Here is a 13,070-nt window from a genome sequence, read left to right on the forward strand (position 1 = left end):
TTAAATTATTTGAAAGGAGACTATTAATTTAAAAGGATGATATTAATAGTAATGCTTTAAGTTCTGTCCTCTTCATATGTAAAACATAATGAAACCATAAAAATGTACAGAAATTTGGAGCTATATGGGTCCTTAGAAAATAGAGGGCTGTGAGCTTAGAAACCATCAAGTCCAATTCTCTCACTTTACAGATGAAGAACCTAAAGCCCAGAAAGAGGAAGTGATTTCGTCAGGGTCACACAGTCTGGGTGACCTGACTCCCAATGCTTACACATCTGTGCTCAAGAGACTAGCTATCTATATATGATCCTGGACAAATAAATAACTTAACCTTTCTGGACCTTAGTTTCCTTGCCTGGAAAAAAAACAAGGAGGCAGATAATCTCTCAATTCCCTTTTAACTCTAAAGTCCTGAAATTTAGATACCTCATTATTTTAGTACCTTACAAAACTACAGCGTACACTGAAAAAACAATTCCTGGTTCCTGAGAAACCAAAGCAGCACAGGACCCTAGGGAAGAAAATACAAGTCAGCAACCTAAGGCACCAAATATATTTGCTTCTTTTGCTAATATTCTGTAAAATATTAACATGGTCATACTAGCCTATTTGGTTGAAACTGGTCTAAATTAATTTTGATTAATCAATTACAGAACTCTAAAATATACAATCACTGATACTAAATTTTAAAAAGTACTCTTTGGGGCTTCCCTGGTGGCGCAGTGGTTAAGAATCCGCCTGCCAACGCAGGGGACACGGGTTCGAGCCCTGGTCCAGGAAGATCCCACATGCTGTGGAGCAACTAAGCCCGTGCGCCACAGCTACTGAGCCTGTGCTCAGTAGACCGCGAGCCACAACTACTTAAGTCTGCGTGCCTAGAGACTGTGCTCTGCAACAAGAGAAGCCACTGCAATGAGAAGCCCACACACCGCGACAAAGAGTAGCCCCCACTCATGGCAACCAGAGAAAGCCCGCATGCAGCAACAAAGACCCAACGCAGCCAAAAATAAATAAATTAAAAGAAAAAAAAGTACTCTTATAAAGCTTTATTGATGTCTTATCTTATATGCCAAGATTTACACTCAAATAGATTATTGGAAACAGGGATAGTAGTCTCTTCCCATTTGTGTTTGTTGTTTGTAAAAACTATTCACAAATGGATCAAACTGATTTTCTTTATATGGTTTCTCCATGTTGCTCTATTCTTTTATGCTCTGTTATTCTGCCTATGAAGACCAAGTCTGTGAACGCCACAATTCATTTTTAAATTAGAAACTGATAATTTTCAGGATATTGATGGATCACTAACAATAATTTTAACAATCCAAAAAACGAAATCCATTAAAAGTTAAATCAAAAACCTATGGGGGTGGGCTTCCCTGGTGGCGCAGTGGTTGAGAGTCCGCCTGCTGATGCAGGGGACACGGGTTCGTGCCCCGGTCCGGGAGGATCCCACATGCCGCGGGGCGGCTGGGCCCGTGAGACATGGCCGCTGGGCCTGCGCATCCAGAGCCTGTGCTCCGCGGCGGGAGAGGCCACAGCAGTGAGAGGCCCACGTACCGCAAAAAACAAAAACAAAAACAAAAACCCTATGAACTGGGACTTCCCTGGTAGTGCAGTGGTTAAGAATCCGCCTGCCAATGCAGGGGACACGGGTTCAAGCCCTGGTCTGGGAAGATCCCACATGCCGCGGAGCAACTGAGGCCGTGCGCCGCAACTGCGGAGTCTTTTCTCTGGAGCCCGCAATCCACAACTACTGAGGGCACGTGCCTGGAGCCCGTGCTCCGCAACAAGAGAAGCCACCACAATGAAAGGCTCACGCACCGCAACGAAGCTGCACGTCGCAGCTAGAGAGAGCCCGCACACAGAGGCGAAGACCCAGCGCAGCCACTAAATAAATTAAATTAATTTTAAAAAATACAAAAAACCTATGAACTACAACAGAACTTGAAAAGCTCTGGCCCTATATTCTTATTTTATGAAAGAGGAAAGAACCCTGGAAAGGCAAAAAGACTGTCCCCATGGCCTCATGATGAACGTGTATAAGAACTAGCACTTATTGTATGACCGTGTGTACACAATAATACATATAATCGGAGATGTAAAACAACATTTTCAGCTTCAACCTAATTCTCTGCTTATTTCAAGTAAAATTTAATATAGCAAAATGACATAAAACCAAAGAAGCTGAACAGTTCATAGTCGTTCACAGCACTAGAAAGCAGCCTACACAAGAAATCAGGAGTAATACACCCAAATTTCATCACCAGTACTTGAAAAACAAATTCAAGTGTCTGGTCTACTAAGTGTTTCAAGAGCATCATCTTCACATATGAGAAACATGTTACTGCACTATGAGAAGGTTCTTTTCTCTAGCAAATGCTAACATCTTTTATGATGTCCTTTTTTCCCCAAAGTTTTAAGCTGCCAAAATTCCTAGACTCTAAAGACGCTTATTTATGCCCCTTTAACTATTTTTAAAGGAACAGCACCAGCTCTTGAGAAATAGTATACAACACACAGACCCCAACCCTATAAAAAATGTCTTTAATGGCTCCAATTCACAAAGAAAAGTGCTCCTTATTAGTTTTGCCTACCAAACAATGAGCTTTTCCACAACAGGAGTCACATAGTAGGGACCCTCTGCAGAATAAAATTTCAACAGTTAATGAATTTTTCAAAAAATAATTTCTAATTGGCCTAGGAAAGATAACGCAGTCACACATATGAAATGTGTTCCTCTCCTCTCTGACCAAACTAAAGTAACCATTTAGGACTAATGTCCAAATGGAGTATGTGAATGAAGAGTCCCAGAATGACTCCAGCCACAAAGCTGACATTATAAATCAAGAGGTAATTTCATCTTCAAACTGAATCTTATGCTTCTCCTTCCAGCCCCAGAAACTGTATTCCAGATTAATACAATTCTATGAAACAGTTAAGTGCTGTAATACTTAAAATGAATCATAGCATACAATCAGCCACTATTACTTCTCCCCAAATGAAGCATTCCATACTATATAACAAGTATAAGATGTTGCTTCAGCATGCTGTGTTCTATGAAGAACTAGCAGTGGTGCTGAAAATTACTACTAGAAAGATGAAAGACCAATACCTTCCTTTCAATAAAAACCATCATCTGGACTCTAGCCAAGGTTTTAAAACTGACCAAATGTTATTAGAAACAATAAATCAAAAACTCTACAGGCTGAAAAGCTAATCCCTTATTTCATTCTTACAAAATGTAGCCACAAAACACTACAAGAAAATTAAGTTTAAAGAAAGCATTCATAATTTTAGGCCTTTCACTTCTGGCAATACTCAAATACTGTATGTTACAATGTGAATTTATTTTACAATCTTCAAGGTTGTTTAACCTACTTACATCCCTTTCCTTTTCTTCAATTATTACAACTGTTATACGAATAAATAAACCCGCGTTGTTGCCTAAACATCCTATCAATGAACTTAAAACAGAAATTAAATAGAAAATCGAAATATCTCAATTTATAAAACCTAGCTAGAATATTTGTGTTCATATTGATTTTATACTCTTTGTTCCTGCACATAACATAGATGTGAATTCCTGGAGGTTACAGATTAAGTCTTTCTCTATCCAGGAGCTGAACTGTCAGCCACTGAGAATAACCTATTGCAATGCTTAAAGCCCTTCAGGTATCTTGGCTTCTGAAAATATAAATGAGCTCGTTATCTTCACTTTTCTTTTTATTAGTGTAAGGTTCCTTATCACTATCTATTAAATACCCTTCAGGAGCAGTTATCACAGAAATTAAGGGTGAGGAGGGCCATGATTTCTGTAATAACACAGCTATGTTTTCAAAGTACATTGTTTACAAGATGGTACTTTTCTCCCTAGCTAACAAAAATTTTAGGAAAGAAAACCTTAAAATTTTAGTAATTCCCTTCTCTTTCTTCCTTCCTCTTCCCCTTCACTCCATTCCAAAACAACAGAAGAGCCAAAACCAAAGATATGATTACTTTATATACTTCATTAAATTAGTGAAAAAACGAATCACCGTCTTTTTATCAAAACAAAATAGTTGATTACGATACGTTTGCATACTGTAACCACCGCATGTGTGATACACATTTAAATCAAGTTTCAACGCTGTTAACAAAGCCTTTGTCAACAGTGGGCAAGTGGGGGAAAGCTGAAGGGCTCTGTGGAATGAAGGAAATCACTAGAGGGGCTTATCTGGGAAGAGAAGGATTCCTTGGTGAGAGGTGAGCAGAGAGAAACAAGACCTAACCTTGGCGAGGGGGCGCTCGCCCAGGGTAGGAACCAGAGGTCAGGGTGAGCGGGAGGAGGGGATTAGCGCGGAACCGCCGCGACCCCAGGCTACCCTTACACCCCGACTCCCCCACCTGCGGCTCGCCCTCCCACCACCATTCCCCAGCCCCGACCGGCTGTGCCGTCCCTCCCGGTCCGCCGCCCGCATATCCGTTACTCCGGCGGCAGTGGGGCTGCGGGGGAGGGGAAGGTCAGCGGGGCCCGGAGGGGGCCGGCCGCGGCGGGGATGCCGCAGTGGCTCCCCGCCGCACCGGGTCAAAGTCCGCGGGGAAGCAGCAGGAGCGGAAGGCGGCGGTGGAGGTCGGGACTGGCGAGATGGTGGCCCCTCCGAGTCCTCCCACTACCCGGCCGCTGCCGGTACCTCATACTGGATGTATTGCTTCCTCCACTCGGGAGTGATGTGCGCGGAGAGGTGCTCGGCGAACTTCATCCTGCCGTCTCCCCCTCACTCCCACTCGGATCCAGCAGTTACAGGCGGCGGCGGCGGCGGCGGCGGCAACAGCGACTCCGACTCCTCCCCACATGGGCCCCGGCGCGGCGCGGCGATGCGCTTCTCTCCTCCTCCGCCGCCGCCGAGGTCTCCTCAGAGCCGCCCTCCCGCCATCTTCCTCCTCCTCTCCATAGCCCCGCCCCGCCCCGCCCTCTATACGTCATCGCCATGGTAACCGCCTACGCGCACCGACGGAGGGGGCGGAGTAAGGGGCGGGCTTTGCGTACATTCCTCAAGGCTCCGCCCCTTCTGGGCCGGACGTGCTGAAGGCACCTCCCCTGACCTCTTACGTCTGGCGCCTGTGGGCCTTACAGCTGCTCTTTACCGCCAGCCTGGGAAGCAGCAGTGCTGTTATTGCAATTAATATTAATACTGTAGCAACAATAATCCACACAAGACGTTTATATTTTCAAAGATTTGTGCAGGGCTTCTGTGGTGGCGCAGTGGTTAAGAATCTGCCTGCCAATTCAGCAGACACATGTTCGAGCCCTGGTCCAGGAAAATCTCCAAAGCTCGGAGCAACTAAGCCAATGGGCGGCAACTACTGAGCCTGCGTGCCACAACTACTGAAGCCTATGCACCTAGAGCCTGTGCTCTGCAACAAGAGAAGCCACCACAATGAGAAGCCCACGCACCACAACGAAGAGTATCACCCGCTCGCCACAACTAGAGAAAGCAGCAACCAAGACAACCAAAAATAAATAAAATAAATAACTATATTAAAAAAAAAAAAGATTTGTGCAAACGTTTTTCCATTTTGATATTTATTCTTCATAAAACCCTCAATGATGGATCAACATTAATCCAAACTGAGTAACTAAAACAGACTAAATAGTTAAGGGCCACATGTATTTAAAGGAATCCTATTTTACATGCTCTAGGTGCTCAATAAATGCTTGTTGAATTTAATTAAAGACGTCAGTGCCATGAATTGCATGCTGCTTCTGAATTTCAATGTAATTATCTAGTCCCGGGGCTACCAGAAAGGCCAGCAACAACACCTGGGCCCAAACCAGGATTGTGGGTACCAGCTGGACTTGTGACTTAGCTTCCTGGAGATTAGGAGTGGGGCTGAGAGGGTAACCAATGTTGGGAGGAAAGAGAATCCTCTAGAGTTACGGTTGGATCTCTACCCTCAGGGAGACCAGACATGGATCCAGCACCCAGGCTGACTGTCCTCGAGGAGAATGGAGAATGGATCACACACACAGCTTGGCACTACTTTGAGCATGGGAGTGATTGTCCTGGAGGACCTGATTTGGAACACTAACCAAGGTCCTTCCCTGAGTAGAGGAGCCCTGGATAATAATAACTAACATCTGTTAAGCACTCACTGTCCATGTAACAAACATTATTCTAAACCCCTTATACGTACAGTACATTGTCCTTTAATTCTCACAATTTTGAGGATGTCCAAAGACTAGGGGACAACCATGACCGAGACAGTACTCTTAGTTATCAACATCTACTGTTGGCTTTTTTTTTTTTTTCCATGTGTTTTTTGCCCTTTCCCCTTCCTCTTAATTCATGCCAGTAGGGATTCCGCAATTATTTCCTCAGGACAGGGGTGATGCATGATGGAAAACAGGCATAGGCTATGAGTCTTTCTGACTTTTATTGTACAAAAAAGCCTCAACCTTGGGTGAAAGGGTAATCAGGGTCAAAAAAAGAAGAAGAATAGGAGAAGGAGTGAGGACTCCTCTCAGCTCAGCACTATACCCTGCTGCCCTCCATAACAATTCCCCTCTACTGGAGGTAAAGGTTGTCAGGAGAAAAAAGACAGCAAGAGAGGGCTAGGCTCCCAGGAAGGAGGCACAACCACAGAGAGATAATAACTGCATGGTGTGCCTAGGTAGACAGAACCAGGAGCAGCTGCAAAAGAGATTGTGGGCCTTTACCAAGTATAGACTAGAATGGTAGACTCTTTTTTTTTAATTGAAGTAGAGTTGATTTACAATGTTTCAGGTGTACAGCAAAGTGATTCACATGTAGATATAGAATCTTCTTTTTCAGATTCTTTTCCATTATAGGTTATAGTAAGCTATTGAATATAGTTCCCTGTGCTATACAGTAGGTCCCTGTTTATCTGTTTTATGTATAGTAGTGTGTATCTGTTAATCCCAAATCCCTAATTTATCCCTCCGCCTGTTTCCCCTTTGGTTATATAAGTTTGTTTTCTACGTCTGTGAGTCTGTTTCTGTTTTGTAAATAAGTTCCTTTGTATCATTTTTTTAGATTCTGCATATAAGTGACATCATATGGTATTTATCTTTCTCTGTCTGACTTACTTCACTTCGTATGATAATCTCTAGCTCCATCCATGTTGCTGCAAATGGCATTATTTCATTCTTTTTTATGGCTGAGTAATATTCCATTATACACACACACACACACACACACACACACACACCCCACATCTTTACTCATCTGTTGATGGACATTTAGGTTGCTTCCATGTCTCGATAATTGTAAATAGTGCTGCTGGGAACATTGGGGTGCATGTATCGTTTTAAATTATGGTTTTCTCCAGATATATGCCCAGGAGTGGGAAATGGTATTACAGGATCATATGGTAGCTCTATTTTTAGTTTTGTAAGGAACCTCCGTACTGTTCTCCATAGTGGCTGCACCAATTTACATTCCCACCAACAGTGTAGGAGGGTTCTCTTTACTCCACACCCTCTCCAGCAGTTATTATTTGTAGACTCTTTGATGATGGAAGAATGGTAGACTCTTGGCAGCAACTCCTGTAGACCGTGGCATCCAGCTCCCAACAGCACCATACCTTGGTACCTTAACTGTGCGCAAGATTCTGGAACCATGACTCAACCCAGAGAAGACAGGAAATCCTCAATACTATTACCAATAATTCTTAATTTTTCTTATGCTGGATCCAGAGCCCCAAGACTCAGTTGGGCCTGAAAATCTTAGTTTATCTACAGAATTAAATTTAATAATAAGTTTCCTATTCCTAGCATTACTTCAGATAGTTCATTGACAGAACAATCAAATACTTAGTATTTATTGAAAACCTACTTTCTACAGAGTACTGTGCTAAGGTACTAAGAATGATAATCTGAATAGTTTTAGTCTGAATCAGAAGTAACTCTTACACTTTCTTTTGTAAATAGGCAAATAACTCTTCATTCATCAAAATTTTACTGAACACTATGATATGCCAGTCATGCCACTTTGGGAATAAAGGACAGTTCAAAAATAGGGCTTCCCTGGTGATGCAGTGGTTAAGAATCCGCCAGCCAATGCAGGGGACACGGGTTCGAGCCCTGGTCCGGGAAGATCCCACATGCTGCAGAGCAACTAAGCCCCTGCGCCACAGCTACTGAGCCTACACTCTAGAGCCCGTGCTCTACAACAAGAGAAGCCACTGCAATGAGAAGCCTGTGCACCACAACCAATAGTAGCCCCCGCTCACCGCAACTAGAGAAAGCCCACGAGCAGCAACGAAGACCCAATGCAGCCAAAAATAAATAAGTAAATAAAGAAATTTATAAAAATAAATAAATAAATAAGACTGTATTTTCCTTGGACATCAAAATCCAGTCAGGTAGACAGGCAGATAGGCCAATATCTAGATTACAATGTGATATGCACTGTAACTGAGGTATCTACAAGGACACATTCAGCTGACTAGGAAGGGAAGGAGGGTATCCCAGAAAAAGTGGCTTTCAAATACAGTCTTAAACAACTATCTGACAGGGAGAAAGACACCTCCAAAGATCTCAAAGGCAAAAAGCAAAGAGAATTCAGGGCTGTTAGAGAATGGCAAGAAGTTGTCTGACCAGAATATCCTTTAAGGCAGCTAAATGTCCCTGCCTCAAAGAAACTGTCCCCATCCCCTTACCTCCCTTACCCATTCTGGCTCCCACATCCCCCGGTGCACTCTCCTCACTGTATTGTCAATAATAATTTGCGTCAGACTATGAGCTCCTTGAAGACAAATTGCTCTTTTCTCTCGTTTTCTCTAATTTAGCGTGGTGCCTGGCATTCAAGCATTCGATAAATGTTGATGAAGAAAAGAAAGAAGGAAGGAAAGAAGGGAATGAGAGAAGGAAAGAGGAAGGAAAGGACAGCCACATAGAGGGAAGTTGCAGGAAATAAAGTTAAGTTGGAATAAAATTGTAAAGGAATAGATCATGACAGCATAGGCAGTGCGGGATCTTTGAAGTCTATGCAGTGACTAACTCTGCCTTGGGAAAGCAGTGTAGTATGGCTTCCTGGTTTTGAACTATGGCTCTGGGAATAGACAGACCTGAATTAAAATCCCAACTCTGGCATTTATAGTGTGTGACTTTGGGCCAAGTACATTAGCGCTTAATGCCTCAGTTTCCTCATCTCTCAAATGGGAATAATAGCACTTCCCTGACAGGTAGTTATGAAGATTAAATGAAATTCTGTACATAAAGCACTTAGCATAATGACTGACCTCTGGTTGACCACTCAGTAACTGGCAGCCCCTCGAAAACCTCTGTTAGCGGTGTGAAGAATGGACTAGAGTAGGGACAAACCAGTAACCAATTTACTAACAAGCACCTATGTAGCATTCACTCTGTGACAGACACTGTTCTAAATGCTTCACAAATACAAACTTATTTAATCCCCACAGAGACCCCAGGAGGTAGCTACTATCACTCATCTCATTTTAGATGTGAGTAAACTGAGACAGAGCAGTTAAGAATCTTGCTCAAGGTCAACCACTCAGCAAGTAGTAGAGCTGGGTTTGAACGCTGGCAATCCAGCTCCAGAGTCCTTACTCTTAACCACCATGTTATGTTGACTGTTGATGCAACAACCCAAGCCAGCCATAGTGATGGACAGAAAGGAGGTGTGATGTGTGACTCTAACCCTAGTGACTGGGTAGATGCTGCTGCCACGAACTGAGATAAGGACGTGGAGAGCAGGTTTGGGGCATTGTTGGATGTGTTAAATAGTTAGAATTTGTGAGACACACAGTACTCCAGTTGGAAATACTGATCTAGAGCTCTGGAAGAAGAAGGTAGCGCTGAAGGCCTGGGGAGCCATTCACCTTTAGATGATGATTAAGTCCTGGTAAGTCTGCCCAGGGAGAGAGTATACACTGAAATGGAAAGGGGTCCAAGGGAACATCCAGGTATGAGCCTGATAAAGAAGATGGGACAAGGAAAGAGGCTGGGGTGAGGCCAGAGTGGGCAGCAAAACAATAAGGAGAAGCAAGTGTCAAGGAAGCCATAAAACGATGAAAATTGTGCCAAGGAAGCAGTGGTCAACATTGTCAGATGTTATAGAGAGGTTGAGTAGGATGACTTCTAAGCCATTGGGTTTAGCAATTAAAGACTTACTAGTGACCTCAGAGAAAGTAGCTTCCATAACATGAAGGGCTACAGAAGGCTGAGCAGTGTACAGCATTTGGTTTTTGTATATCTTAAATTGTCATTACTCTGTGTGCATGTTGTAGGACCATGAGTGAGAATTTACTAGTGTACTCAGCAGTTTATCTAGAAATTCACAAGTGCTGAGTCTGAACACTTTATATTTATCACATGTAATTCTAAGTTTGGGAACAGTTATACTTACCACAAAGTAACTCTTCTAAAACTTAGAATTATGTGTGATAAATATAAAGTCAAACTGTTGCTTGAGCAAATGAGGTTAGTGATCATGCTGAAAGGTGTAGAACTGACCTGCAGAGAGATCAAATCTTAAGCTACACTTCCCACTGAAGCTGAATAAGCTAAGATGGCCTAGCAGTGAAGATGATGTTCTCAGTAGAGCTCAGGCTTTGAATTATAGGAGGCCCAGTCTAACTATAAAATATGATAGGTTTATAGATCTAAAAGGGTTCAATAGATGGGCTTCAGGTGGCCCATAGCGCCCATAAAATTACATGCAAAACTTTGTGTGTTATTGGAATATTTTTCTGGAGAAAGGATCAACATCATTTCTCAAAAGTTTTCACAGCCTGAAAACATTTAAAACAATAGCACCAGGGGACTAAACACCCCTCTCTCCCCACCGAAAAAAAAAACTGACATAAAGAATTTATAAATGAAGTTTCAAATGATCCAATTCATTTATTTCTATAAATACCTTTATTTCAACACAATTTTGATTAAGTACACCTTGAGTTTTTTTTTTTTTTTAAGGAGCGAGAAGTGTACTTTGCAAGTTACAAAAGAATATTATAATAGTCATTCATTCATTCAACAAATACTTACTGAGCAGCTACTACTATCACTGCTCTAGATAGAGCAGTGAATAAAACAAAGTCCTTGGCTTCCTGGAGCTTGCTGTCAAATGAGAGGATACAAACAATAAACAAGTATGCAGAGAGAAGTGCATGGAGAAAAGTAAAGCAGAGTAAGAGATAGAAAGATTGTTATGTAATCTTATATAGGGGAGTCAGGAAAGGCCTTACTGATGAGGTGATTTTTAATCAGAGTTCTGAAGGGAAGGAAGGAGAGAACTATGTAGATATGGGTTGAAGATGGGAGTTGGATAGGAGAGTAGGAATCAAAGCAGAGGAATCGGCAAGTGCAAAGGCCCTGAGGTTAAAATGTGCTGAGAAACAAAGATGCCAATGTGGTTAAAGAGTGTTTCAGGGAGACAGAAGGTCAGAGAGGTAGTCAGGAGCCAAATTGCTTAGGGCCTGAGAAGGCTTAGGGCCAAGATAAAGACTTGGGCTCTGAGTGAATTGAGGACATTGGAGATTCTTTTGTTTCTTTTGTTTTGAGTTTGTGTGTTTGTTTGTTTTCCTTTACATGTAGTAATAACCACCTTTTTTTCATGCATTTCTAAAAATCGTGGTAAAATATACAGAACATAAAATTTTCCATTTTAACCATATTTTAACTGTACAATCCAGTGTCATTAAATTCATTCACAATATTGTACAACCATCATCACTATCTATTTCCAGAACATTTGCATAATCCCAAATGGAAACTCTATACCCATTAAATAATAATTCCTATTCCACCCTCCCTCCAGCCCCTGGTAAATTCTATTTTACTTTCTGTCTCTGAATTTTCCTATTCTAAGTACCTCGTATATGTGGAATCATACAATATTTGTCCTTCTGTGTTTGGCTTATTTCTCTTAGCATAATCTCTTCAGGGTTCATCCATGTTGTAGCATGCATCAGCACTTCATTTTTAAGTCTGAATAATATTCCATCGTTACCATTTGTTAGTTGTAAACAAAATATACCATTCACCTGTTGATGGACATTAGGGTTTCCACCTTTTGACTATTCTGAATAATGCTGCTGTGATCACTGGTGTACAAGTATAACTTGAATCCTTGCTTTAAATTCTTTGGGGCATATATGTAGCAGTGGAATTGCTGAATCATGTGGTAATTCTATGTTTAACTTTATGAGGAAATGTAGGTTTTTGAGTGACATCATCAATCAGATAAATTATATATTTTTTTTGCTGTGTGAAAAACAGTCTTCAGAGGAGAAGAAGAAAAAGCAAGGTGGGTAAGTTTCCTAGGGCTGTTTTAACAAATTACCACAAACTGGGTGACTTAAAACAACAGAAAATTATTCTCTCACAGTACTTGAAGTTAGAAGTCCAGAATCAAGGTTTCAGCAGGCTTACTCTCTGTCAGCAGCTCTTAAACCTGGTGAATCTCTTCTGTGCCTTTCTTCTCGTTTCTACTGTGGCTGGCAATCCTTGGTGTTCATTGGCTTGCAACCACTTAACTCCAGTCTCTGCCTCCATCATCAAATGATGTTCTCCCAATGTGTCTCTGACTCTTCACAGAGCTGTTCGCCCTCCTTGTGTCTGTTTTCTTTTCTTATGAGGATAACGGTCTTATTGGATTAGGGTCCACCCTAATTGAATTATGACCTCATCATAAATTGATTACATCTGAAAAGACCCTATTTCCAAATAAGAACACATTCACATGTACTGGGGGGTTAGAATTTCAACATATCTTTTTTGGGGGGACACAAGTCAACCCACAACATGGGAACACTGGTAAAGATGGTATTGTAATAACCCAAGGGACATATGATGGCGATTTGGATCAGGAGGTTAGCGTTGGAGAGGATGAGGAGTGGTTGGAATTGAATGTATTTTGAAGATAGAGTCAACAGGATTTACTGGTGGTTTAAATGTGGGATGTGAGCAAAAAAGAGGCATCAAGGATGACTCCAAGGTCTTCTGCCTGAGTAATTAGAATGGGATTGGGGGATATTGCCGAAGAAGCAGGGTTGGGGGTGGAGGGTGAAACTCAAAAGTTCAGTTCGGGGTGTGCTATGCC

The 13,070-nt window shown here is 42.1% G+C and overlaps 1 protein-coding gene across 1 annotated transcript in view; it reads right to left on the reverse strand.

Moving 5' to 3' along the window:
* XPR1 (xenotropic and polytropic retrovirus receptor 1) overlaps positions 1-5,107 on the reverse strand; it is a 199,441-nt gene extending 194,334 nt beyond the window's left edge. The window contains exon 1 of the mRNA XM_079918229.1: positions 4,674-5,107. Coding sequence (XP_079774355.1) covers positions 4,674-4,742 — 69 coding nt within the window. The 5' untranslated portion in view covers positions 4,743-5,107. The remainder of the gene's footprint in view (positions 1-4,673) is intronic.
* Between the last annotated feature and the right edge of the window lie 7,963 nt (positions 5,108-13,070).

Source organism: Stenella coeruleoalba (genome assembly GCF_951394435.1).
Source record: "Stenella coeruleoalba genome assembly, chromosome: 1".
Lineage (NCBI taxonomy): Eukaryota > Metazoa > Chordata > Mammalia > Artiodactyla > Delphinidae > Stenella > Stenella coeruleoalba.